General features: G+C 41.1%; 1 protein-coding gene across 1 annotated transcript; it reads right to left on the bottom strand.

Annotated features, from left to right (window-relative positions):
• Positions 1-4,139: 4,139 nt before the first annotated feature.
• cd36 (CD36 molecule (CD36 blood group)) lies at positions 4,140-10,513 on the bottom strand. Its single transcript, XM_076297222.1, has 12 exons — positions 10,388-10,513; positions 9,958-10,118; positions 7,969-8,113; positions 7,287-7,436; positions 7,097-7,188; positions 6,562-6,611; positions 6,276-6,345; positions 5,583-5,767; positions 5,182-5,300; positions 4,791-4,864; positions 4,626-4,680; positions 4,140-4,316 (listed from the first exon to the last, which is right to left on the bottom strand). Exons 1-12 carry the CDS (start codon positions 10,511-10,513, stop codon positions 4,140-4,142), a joined length of 1,404 nt encoding a protein of 467 aa, XP_076153337.1.
• Positions 10,514-12,948: the final 2,435 nt, after the last annotated feature.

The following is a 12,948-nucleotide window of genomic DNA, read 5'->3' on the forward strand; positions in this document are numbered from 1 at the left end:
ATGGTGGTGTCGGGGAAGGGATGGAGGGAGGGGGGGGGGGGGTGTTGGGGTGGAGAGAGAAGGAGAGGAGGAGGGAGGGGGGGTGTTAGGGTGGAGAGAGAAGTAGAGGAGGAGGACAAAGGGAGGGGTTGTGGGGGGGAGAGAAAATGACTGACTGAGCATCTGGGGTATGCCTTTGGGTACGCCGCGCTCCAATGGACTTCTTTTAGACATTTATGTTCCGGGCTGCCCCTGACTGCATTGGGCCCACACATTTGGGGGAGTCATGACGGCACTGAAGAGAGAGAGAGAGAGAGAGAGAGAGAGCGAGAGAGAGAGAGAAAGAGAGAGAGATGTGCTTCCTTCAATGCCTCTACAGTAGTCTTACGTGCATGAGGTACTCAGTGACTGTGACCTATGCCAACACAGACACTCACACTCACACACACACACACACACACTCTCACTCACTCACTCACTCACTCACTCACTCTCACACACACACACTCACACACACACACACACAGTTGTTACACCATCTGCACCCTGCACTTGGGTCACGTGTGTGCAGTGGGTGAAAGGACTTTCCCTCTCAGCAAATCTCCTGACTAGCAATACCGAATGAGACTACAAGCAAGCAAGCATGATCTGGTATTTATAAAAACCAAGCTGCAGTAATATTGACTTTAAGTAAAAGAAGGTGTTGGTCCATGCATATAAGATATGTGCCATTGTTTGTTCTGAGATGCCGTACTTGCATGCTTTAGATGAAAAGTCTAGCTGTTTTTCCTCTGTTTTGACAAGCATTCAACAAATGCAACTAAGCGTCCAACATGATTACACAGTACAAATTGTTTACAGAAATGTAGCACTCCGTGGCAAAGCTTGCTAGCAAACCACAGGGCTATCTTAAAAATAAAGGTAGTTTGTATTCCCTTTTTCTGCGCAAACTATTCAACTATTCAAAGATTACAAACACATAGGTCTTCCAAGAGGGACTGTGAACAGTACACAATTTACGCCTTTATAAGGGGCTCTTGGACAGAACTCTTGTTTCATCTCGACAGGCTGTTCCGCTTTACCGCAGATGATTTGGCAGACCCAAATGTTCCCCTACAAGAACGTCTCACCAATGGAAATTACAACATGGTGGACAGGCCAAAGTACACGAGCTATCAGATGCCCCACAGATGTCCAAGACAAGTGTGTGTGTGTGTGTGTGTGTGTGTGTGTGTGTGTAATGACAGACATCTGTGGGGAGAAGTAGACACAGTCCACCTCACTTGCTGGACCTCAGGCTTCCATAGAAAACCACTTGCTGGACCCAGGCTTTATACCACGTCGTCACACACCTGCGTGTACACATTCACCGATGGAAAGCTTTTAGGAGACAAAAGGCTTCCATGTTTCAAAAAAAACATCAGTTCCCTTATTAAACCTGAGATAGCATGATTAATGTACGAAATACGTTCATATGTAAGTGTCACACAGGTACACTGAACTATATAAGCTGTCTGTTTGTTTGGATTGACCCGACCGTATGGTTTATAACTAATGTTTTCCCTGAGAGATTAATGTAAGGATTTCTGAAGGACAACTGAATCTTACACCACGCAGCATTAAGAGTGGCGTAAGAACACTGAATGTTTCCTTTCAATACAGCGCTTTGTCACGCACATTTTTGCTATCCTGCCACATGTGTATTAGCATGAAGGCCATCATCTTGTTAGTGATTTACATGCTTGTGTTCCAGTCGTCTGTTTAGACTAACAGGTATAGAGGATGTAGAAAATGTTAGCCATGGTTGTGTGTACAGTTTTTTTTTTTTCATTAATATTTGTGTCGCTGTAACTTATGTCATTTTTTTTGTAAAATATCATGAGTATGTGTGTCATTAAAATGTGGTAAAGTGTATATAATTTTAACATAATCTCTCAAATTGTTTTGACAGTATCTGCAATTGGCAGAGTTACACAGCACATTTCATTTTGTCATGTTTCAATCATAAAGTTATTTTTTCAAAATACATCAGTCATTGATTGCAAAATCTTGACTCCTTTGATGCAGATCAAACTGTCTTCACAGTGAATGTCAATATGTCAAACTTGACCCTGAACATTTGTGTATTTCTATTTATTAATGTAATGAATGCTTGAATAAATACAGTTAAGAGTACGGTAAACTCACAGAAATTGAATATACAGTTTAGATACAATCCACATTTGCAGATACACATTTTTGCATTTTCAATAAAAGAAGTCTTACAACTACAGTGTCAAGGTAGACTAGACTACAAAGAGGACTAAAAGGCTCTATCAACAACTATAATTGCATGTCATTTATTATTATTTTATATTATACTGAAAGTCCTTCAGAAGTGAAATAAAATGAAAAATCATCAGCTGCACAAGTAGCTGACAAAATCCATATAGTGATATCATATCATAGGCAGCCAGGAATTAGTCTCCCTCAAGGTAAAATCGTCCTGGAAATAAATAGTACATCAGCTAGAGCAAGGCAGCCATTTTGCAACAACCTCTAAATGCTGGAATGGCTGTCACTTCATTTACTCACTCCAATTCTCCCAAGCATTCAGTGAGCTCTCATACTCCGGCACGTAACTATGATCTTTTAGAATTACCACATACGTCAAGCATGATGGGCATGCAGTTCGAGCTTATCGCCCCCCATGACCTTTCTGAAGCAGAGGGACTCCTACAGTACAGGCACCACGCTGCTTATGACTAGCCCCAAACCCACGCCACAAGCTTGACTCATCCGCATGACCTCATTAACCTTATCAGGCAACTGAGGCCCCCAGAGGTCAGCAGAGATGGGTGAGGCTGAGGGGTCGGGTAAGAGTCGTCTGTCGGCCCGCCAGACCACCATCCAGGGGAAAACGGCTGCCGTGTGATTCCCGCCGGTGAGCCAACAGCACAGAGAACAGACGGCAGCCAGGGGGAATCAAAGAGACGGAGGAGGCGAGCCAGCCTCATTTAAAAACTATAAAACTCTAAGTGCAAGCTTCTGTGGGGGCAAAGCCACTGCTTTCTGACTAAACAAACCCGACTGCTATGCACAGAATAATAAAAGAGGCTTTTTTTTCCCTTTTCTCTGTTTCTCCGTCTCTCTCTCTCTCTCTCTCTCTCATTCTCTCGCTCTCTCCCTTGATCATGTTTTGATTTAATGCCCAGGTGAGGTAAGAGAAAGGAGACTGAATACATTTCACATTTCACCGCTGAGTGCACAAAGCGCTGGTCTGTTCCCGCTGGTGAGAATGACTCCAAAGTGGATGTTGGAGGGGAACGGGTGTCAGAGTCAGTGTGTGTGACCCTTGTGTCATAAAGACGTTAACACTCATGTGAAAAGGTGAGGTGTGGAACCTTGGGAAAATTCAGCACAACTGAATGAAATAAAACCAGGTCTGAAGTTTGAATATGTTTCACAGACAGTTCCATATCTTGTTTATTTCTTTTCTGTATTAATATAACATTCAAGTATTAAATAGCATCAACATATGCACCAGCATACTAATAAACAACAGGAAAAACAAAACAAAATTACTCACAAGCACATAAGAAAAAGCCTTTTTTTAGTTGAACACTACAGCAAATATGTTTAAATTGACATTTTCCAACATACAATACGTGATAACAAATTAGTTCTAATTTATAAAAAAACACTGTAATCATGGAAAAATATATCCTTCCTTTACAAATCAGAGCCCATTGCTGATAGATTACTAGACCTTCAAATATCTCCACTGGGTGAACCGGACTTGCTTCGCCCTTAAGGGAATATTTCCCTGATAATAACCAGCATTCTATACATTATCCTGCTTATTATACAGCTCTTCATAATGTTGTAGAATGCACAAAACCCATTTTCCTTGACATGGTCTGTTATACATAGCAATAGTCTGTTATACAAAATTATCAGACCTCCGAACGTTGGGAAGGCCCATTCAAGTGATATAGAGCATTCTACAGCATTATGAAGAGCCGTGTAATAAATATACAGTATATAATACATGAATATGAATGTGTTATGGAGCTCATAGATATATTAAATATGGCTTACAGTGTCAGGCAGACATTTCAAAGAGTCATTCTGTGGACACCAGTCATTCTCTTTATCAGTTTATCTCTGGTTGATCTCCATCATGCTATTATATTCCTCTTCCGGCCTCTCTTGACAACGCAGGCAGCCACTGCACAGAGCACACACATGGCCGAGCCCACGGACATCAGTCCAATCTGGAGATTGTCGAGCAGGTCAATTCGAGACACCAGCTCCTTCTTGAACATGTCGGCTGTTTCCTCATCCACGGCGGCCGTCTAGTAAGACAAAGACATGGGGCTTTAATAAGATGGTGAGGACAGGAGACTAAAGGTGTTTTTTGACCATTGTTTCTCAACATCACCTTACGTCACATGTAAGTGACAAGTAGACAAAAACATTCTTAACTTTCAACACATAATATACTGTACAGTATCTATTGTATCCAATCTATCTATTGGGAAAGAACCTAGGATGGTTAAATTTGCTGAGTTAGTGCGTTAGAACACCCCCCCACACACACACACACCGGAATTTAGTCAAATATGCTTTAGAAATTTTGAAGGAATGACCACAACAGCTCTCACCTCATTGAGCCACACCACTGGGAAAATGGTGTAGTCTTTCACATGTTGCAGTGCCCTGTGGGAGAAGATAGAGTTAAGGAGCTCGACCTGTCAGTATAGTGTGGATGCGGTGAGCCATAAGAACCCACGGTGTGGACCTGCTATGAGGGAGGTGTCTGAACTCACGTGATCTTTGTTGAGGGTCCATACATCATGTTAACTTGGAGCCTCTTGGCAAACCGCAGGGTGAAACCAGTGGTCTGTGTAGGAGATATACAGTAGGAGAACTAATCAGCCAGTAACTTAGTGTGTGTGTGTGTGTGTGTGTGTGTGTGTGTGTGTGTGTGTGTGTGTGTGTGTGTGTGTGTGTGTGTGTGTGTGTATGTATGTGTGTGTGTGTGTGTGTGTGTGTGTGTATGTGTGTATGTTTGTGTTTGAGTCATTGTGTTTGTGTACTCAGGTTGTATGTCTCCGTGTGTCTCTGTGTCTGTCTGTGTGTGTGCATGAGCGTGTGAGTGTGTATTTGTGTGTCCACCATGGCCTTTTTGCCGTGAAAGCTCAAACCCCGGTTCCTTACCGGCTCCACATCCAGGTAGGTAAAGTGGTGCTCCTCGCTGGGGCTAAGGCCATGCACTGCTTGCGTCAGGTATGCGCTGCCATGAAGGAAATGAGGTAGGGAGATGTAGACTGGGAAGCCTGTGGAGAACGATACCACAAGTCTCTCACCTATTTAACCTCTGACTGTTCCTGGACAAACTGGACAGAATTGTACCCTAAAGAGGACTAACTCCAAACCAAAGATCATAGAGCGCAATGCTGTAGAATCTTTGCTCCAAATCTTTGCTACACTGACTTACTGATTGATTTACAGACTGACAATGGTTGGCTGAATGAAAACTTTAATAAACAGACGAATGAATGAATGAATAATGGATGGATGGATTGATGGATAAATGGATTGATTATCTATCTTCCCACCTCTGCAGGAGCTGACGTCCAGCACCCCAGCCAAGGTGCAGTTCCTGGTGACCAACTCGTCCCGGCAGAAGCACATGTTGTCTGGGTTCTCCACTGGAGAGGTCAGGGTTCGTGGGGGTAGCTTGTAGCGGTACACATCAATCCCCATCAAATCATGACTTCCAGAGTATACAGCACTGACAGACCTGGGACACACAAAGCACAGAACTATATTAGTACAGCCTGACCCCTTATGGTCAAAATGAGACGTGCAAGCTTGAGCAGTGTTTTTAAGAACTTAAGAGCTGTCAAAATATGCCTAAACTTGTAATTAGCTATATATTTTAGTTGTGTACCGTTATTTTCCAACTATTAGCCGCGACTTATACATTGATTTTGCAGGATTTCTTTAGCTATGAGGTTAATACACAGGGGCAGTTAATATGGTATTAATATGGTTTTGTTTCTTTGTGGCTTATATACAATGTGGCTAATAATCTTACATTATTACATCAATTCAACATTCACCATTCACCATACTAAAAAAATAGTTCTATTTTTACTCCAATAGCAAGTATTTTTGAAATGAGACTCCAGCTCTATGTTTATGAATTTATGGAGTGCCATTGTGAGTGAGCAAGAACCTTTCATACTGTTTAAAATCAGCATGTAATGATTACGACATACACACTGAGAACTCTACCAAAAACCAACCTGCATATGTCCGAGGAGAAGAAAAAGAGAGGCTCCTTCTTATCCAAAAAAGGAGGGAAGGACGAAGCATCTTTGAAAGGGTAAGAGAAGTCAACTTTAAATGTAAACAAACTGGCAATATGCAGACACAAATGTGAAAGACCTCCTTGTGTCAAGACACTGAAATCTTCTACATGATCTAATGATCTTTTGAGGGGATAAAACTGAAGGCAAGGCTAATACTGGTATGCATGACATACCGGTCACTAAAACATCAACAGAAGGTGACTAAGTGTGTTATCCTCACCTGTGCCATTGATCATATCACAATATGGGTTGTCCCAGAATGAAAGTGTGCTGTGAGAAATATACAACAGGTTAATGGACAAGGTACTTTATACAACAAAAGTGCGACTTTGTACAACAAAGGCATGACTTTGTAAGACACTCAGATTGTATGTTTCCATAGCCTGGGAACAACCAAACCTTCACAACTGTACAATTGAAAGTGGGACTAGAAAAAGTTTAATTGATTTATGACTTCCAGCAGGGCGTATAACTCTTACCAAATCGTTTCAAATGTGTAGCAATCTTGTAAATGAAGCTTTTTAATGCAGTTGTTTACTCAATTCAAACTAAATACACGTCCATGCCGTACATTGCCGTACATGCAAAAATACAATTAGTGATTGTATTTGGACGTTGACATTGACATTAGGAAATGGGCTTCAATAGCTTCTTGGTCAGACTGAGCTGCAGAGCAAATCCAAAATTTGCCGTAAGGTTGTATGGGTATTCCCAGGCTAATGTAAAGCAAAATGAGCAAAAATAAAATGAGTCACCTTTGATCGTTCCACTTGTCTATTAATGAGACTTTGGATATGTCATCCTTGCCCGTGAAGATGCTGTATGGCCCATCAAAGGTGCCGTTGTACTGACAAAGACAAGTCGCTCTCTTTTGTAAGTACATATTTTGCTTTATACACATTTCATAGAATGAACAAAACAATGGCAAGTGCAACTAGTACTCACCGGGTAAAAGATACCGACTAGTGATGACAGAAGAAGGGGGTCCCTGTATCCCCATAACACTTCTTTGACTGACCTCCTCTGGAAGAGTGAGGAATTTGTGCTTTGCATCAAAAGATTCAAAAGACCGTGATCAAGAGACGAATAAGCACCCTGGAAAGCAAAGGAAAGAGAGAGTTCTTTAGTGTTCTTTATCATGGTGCAATTGTATCCTATAAGCAATGTCCAGAGTGGAAGGATAACTGCTGTAAAACATTTTGCCTATAGCTGAGGGAATGATCTGAGATATGCAGCGAAATATACATAAACATTTTTATTTCCACTGATATATGGTTGTGTCGGCAACCATGTGCACAAATTTGCTAAGTCATAGTTCTTGTCTGAGCCCCTAGAATGAGTTTATAAAGGTAAACAAGGAAAACAGCATATGGGCACAAAATAAGCACCTACTTCTACAAGGAATATGAACACCTATACAGACTTGAGGATGCTATTACAATTCTTAGGCCGTCAAATCAACCAGAGCTAAATGACAATAACATCGATATAACACAGGTGCAGACACTGTGCTACAGAGGATTGGGAGGATTGCAGTTAAATCGTTTTATGTGACCGTGGATCCTTGCTACCGTTATCACTGGGACTGATCTGACGCGGTGAAGTCGACATGACGATGGAGACTTACAGCCACACCCAGGTTGAGGACAGTGACCTCATCCTCCTCTGGGCCCACGGACATGGAGGGCTCAAAGATGGCCCCTGCCGGAAGAAGGAACGACACTGTGTGGTTTTCATGCGCTGTGATGTTCTCTTTAGGTAAGTAACGAGTCCTGCAATTATATTATATATAATAATATATTATACTCAGCATATACGCAGCATTCAGCATACTTAATACTTTATATTTGACCAATGGTTGTAACCCTATTACTTCAACCTATTCTTGCACTGATATAGTTTTTTTATACTACTTTGTCTACATTATTCTCTTATATGTCCATATTTATTTTTTGCTGGTCTCTAGACTTTATTCTTACACTGTTGTACTGTTGGACTTACTTATTTGCACCATCACCATGACACTCACTCTCATAGAGCACCTTACCATGCATACAGAATTACAGGCTCAATCCCTGCCCTGTCACTGCAAGCGCCTCATGCTTGATCATCCTTAAGCACACTATGTGGATATTTGATTTAGTTTATCTATCTAGTATCTGTGAGCCTTGTCCTGATGTACTTCAGCACAGCCTTGACTATTTGAGATAAACTCCCAGCATCAATAACAGTGAAGTAACAAAACAGTATGAGAGTGGGGGACGGTGTGGCACAGCTGGTTACAGTGTTTTTACCATATTCAGGTCCGCGTGCCCACAGGGCCCTGGGTCATTTCCCGATCTCTCTACTGTCCTGTCTGATTAACTAATACTAATACTTACCTGAGACATTCCTATTAAGAAATCTGGAAAGCTACAGCAACCATAAGATATATAAGCTACACTGCAATATCAAAACATGTCTGAACTGTCATATTTCACCTTAAAATGCACTTGCAATACAAGAAAAATGTAAATAATTATGATATTATATATAAATATATAATATTCTATATATAGAATAATGATGATAGATATAGAATAATGATTATTTACTGTCAAATGATATACTTTGGGTTTAGATGTTAAGAGACTTGGCTGTATGGACTGACCACTACCTTAGCGTGGCCTACTGTTGTCTAGAGGACGCATGATTGGGAAAACTTCAACGGTGTAGTGTGTAAAAATGATACAGTATATTTCGAGTCCCATGTTGTCCACAGGCATTACCCACAATGCATTACTCAAGTGATATGCACATGTTTGAATAATTCCAACTAAATAAGTTGGTTTGTGACCATAACTCAGTAAAGGAGTAACAACTACGGTAAAATCCATTGCTCAATTAAAGTGTTCATGTGACTAGACATTTGGATACCAAAACATGTGCTTGACTAAATATTTCCTTCCTGGAAGGCTGTTAAAAACAATCAACTCTCCTTTGAGGCAGCCTAGATAAGATATTGTGCTATCAGACAACTGACTATCATAAAACATATTATATTACACATATTTGAATGTCACCTCTGAATGGCCTATGTCCATGAGAACTCACTGAAAACTTACTTACACCAAATATCATGGATAGAATAAAATATAAAAAAGTTTAATCTTGTCAGCTGTGCAGAGAACCTTTTACTTCAGTCATGTGTAAATGTTTGTGCACATGCTAAAAACATTAATTAATGCATCTATTGGGACATATTAGCCAATATAAAATAAAAATTAGTCACAAATATGTTACTGAGAAATAAAACTGGTGAAAAATATGATGCTATTAGAGCAACATTTAGCAGTTTTGCTGCTTTGACAGAATTCTGTCTTTTCTTATCAGACTGTAAAATGCAACCTGCAAAGCTATCACTAACATGTAGACATGCAAAGATGTACTTTGTAAGCAATGTCTTAATAAGTTAATGTTGTTCAATTGAATTTACTGCATTCCATTATATATATATATATATATATATATATATATATAACCCAACTTAAAAAATATCCTGTCACTTTCTCTCCTGTCCTGTCATGTTAAAGACATAAACGCCCCCAAATATCAATTGTGGAAACACTGTGGTCACCTGTATGTGTATGGTCCTCTCTCTTTCACTTCAGGCGTCTCTCCCAATTCCACCACTCCTGCTGCGTTTAATACATCATACAGCCAAAACTGCCTGTAAACAGGGTTACCAGCAGACGCAAAGTTCTCATAGGCTGTCGTTCCAGGCTCAAGCACAGCTTCCTGCGGAGGAAGGCAAAAAGTCACCAACCATTCACTGGAATACTCTGTACCCACTTTGACCTAAAATGCAGAGCTTCACAAGATCCATGTGTATTTTCGCCAAATGTTCAGGTGACGACCGAGGTGTCTGGATCACCACTAAGGTCACCTGAACTACAGCGTGTATTTGGTGCAGAGCACCGAGTTATTTCCGACTTATTTCAGGTAGTTATCAACTTGAAACCTTCAGCACTGTCAAGTGTAAAAAAAAAACAGTAACTCTGACGTACCTTATTCACTGTGGACGCGATGATATTGTCCCCCACAGGCATGAGTATCGCCCCAAACACAGCCACCAGGGCCCCCACCACAGACCCAACGATGAGCCCACACACAGTATCACACCGGCAGCCCATGTTGAACGTACCTCCGTAACAAGGGAAGCCCAGAGAGACTGGTGAAAAGGTGAAGACACAGGAGACTGTACTGTACACCCAAGTATTAACTGACGCTAATTATGTAAGCAAGACTCCAGTGGTCAAACTCCACAACAGGTGGGATAGAGGTTCACAGGATTGCTCCAAAGTAATATCAGTTATCTCACAGAGATAAAAACCATGCCAAGAGACTTCTTTGTGTGGATCAAGGGTCTTATTATCACATGACTGGATTGTAAGGAAATGTACAGACTTTCAACAAAATGGTATCTATAGCCTATGATCTTGCATTATGGACAGATGTAAGTCTTTGGACAGATACAAGCCTTTTATATGAACTGCACAAAGCGGTAGAGAAAGCAGAGTGGTGGCACTCCCATAAGAGACCGTGGAAAAAAAATGGCAGCGTTTTTCCATGCAAGTTTTCGGGTCATGGGAGTTTTGGGACTGAAAACGGCCAATCACTTGGTCAGTAGTCAATGAGTTACTAGCTTACGCCCTGCAGCATCCAGAGATACACCCCACCCTCCTGTGACAGCCAGTCAGCAGGTTTTTTGGGGGGACTTTTGATCGCATGCATGGTGGCAACCGTCTCTTTCTATGGTTCTGGAACTGCCACCTTTGATAACTAAGAGCCCTATATGTGTTAGTAGGGAATGAACTGGGGATTATATGAGACTTTGTCCGTTATGGTCCATCAATAGGTTTCATGTGACATGCGGTCAATCTGACTGTAGCGATAGCCCAGCATTGGACACTTGTTGGGACCATAAAGGGCACATACTGGAAAAAAAGAAGCCCCACCTTTTAGAAATATCACCATTCTCGTTTCACCTTGACCAGAACACCACTCACTCTCCTCAGTTCACTTCCTTGTTCAGAATAGCACAGACATTAAACACACCACTCACTCTCCTCAGTTCACTTCCTTCAGAATAGCACAGACATTAAATGTGATACAGTGGCTACAGTAGGGGAGAATGGGGTAAGATGAGCCGTTTTTTACATTCTTCATCATTCTAATGTGTCGAAGAGGTTTTGTTTTGTAACCTTCACACAAGTGTTCTACAACTTCTGTAACCAACAACTCTTTGATAACTTATAAGGGTAAATAGATATGCCCTCTGCAAAAGAGTTGGTCTCGTGGCACAACTTACCCCATATGTAGGGTAAGGTGAGCCTAGGTGTGGGGTAAGTTGGGCCAAAACAAAGATTCGCCCATTTAATTCACTTAAATAATTCAGATTAACTTGCTGATTAAAGTATCTTCAGCTCTTAGTATCACTAAGGAACCATATAGTATGAGGTCACAAAAACAAGGCAAACTTAAACATCGTATAGATGCAATACAAGTACCAGTTAGCTGGCTCAACTTATCCCAGCCCTGGTGGCTCATCTTACCCCACAGCCACCATTTTGAAAGAAAATGCTTCTCACAACAAGCTACGGTAACATTCTTGATTTTGTTTAGCCTTCACATCATAGCTTTATAAGGCCACCAATTGATGTGTAATGCATCAGAAAATGTTCTCTAAATCACCCTAACTCTGGACATGAACGGAATCCACTTGGAGAGCAAAAAAATCATATTTTTACATATATTTCTTCCACATTTGCCATGTGCTGTACCTCTTCCTTAAAATGCTGTCACATGATAACATTTGTTTACGGTTTCCTATAAAAACAAAAAGAGGGTGGCTCATTTTACCGCCATGCTCAACTTACCCCATTCTCCCCTTAGTAGTTTTTTTTTATTGTAATCATTCACTCTATCACTAAATCCTTCACATTTACATATAATCTTTAAGTGCCATTAAATTACAATCCGCAAATGACTTGTTTATTGTCATGATAATAGTCTGGCCCTCATTCACAGCTAAGTCACATGTCACCATCAGGTGCTCTCTTTAGTGTTGCTACAGTCATTTTTCTTAATCTGTCCAATCTGTTCCTTAATCTGGCACATGCGTCATTTTCAAATGCTTTTTCTGGTTCCCAGTTTACATGGTTCTGATCCCCTTTAATAATTCTGTGGATGCATCATTCTGTGCTGTAACCCCTGTAACAGTTCAATACCTTTGTGTGATGTTTGTGATAACGACCTTCAGACCAAGAGAGAGATAGAGATAGATATAGAGAGAGTCTGTGTGTGTGTGTGTGTGTGTGTGTGTGTGTGTGTGTGTGCATGTGTAAGAGAGAGACAGAGAGACTGTGTGTGTGTAAAAAAAGAGAGAAAGAGAGAGAGAGAGAGTGGGAGAGAGAGAAAGAGAGAGTGTGTGTGTATGTGTAAAAGAGAGAAAGAAAGAAAGAAAAAAAGAGAGCAGGAGAGAGAGGGGAAGGAGAGAGAGAGAGAGAGAGAGAAAGAGAGAGAGAGAGAGAGAGAGAGAGATTCTGACTCTAGATGGAGCTGTTTC

This window comes from Alosa pseudoharengus, unplaced genomic scaffold (assembly GCF_046254945.1).
Source record: "Alosa pseudoharengus isolate Yale_2024_CS ecotype anadromous, Long Island Sound unplaced genomic scaffold, YU_APseudo_1.1 YU_APseudo_1.1_scf_20, whole genome shotgun sequence".
Lineage (NCBI taxonomy): Eukaryota > Metazoa > Chordata > Actinopteri > Clupeiformes > Clupeidae > Alosa > Alosa pseudoharengus.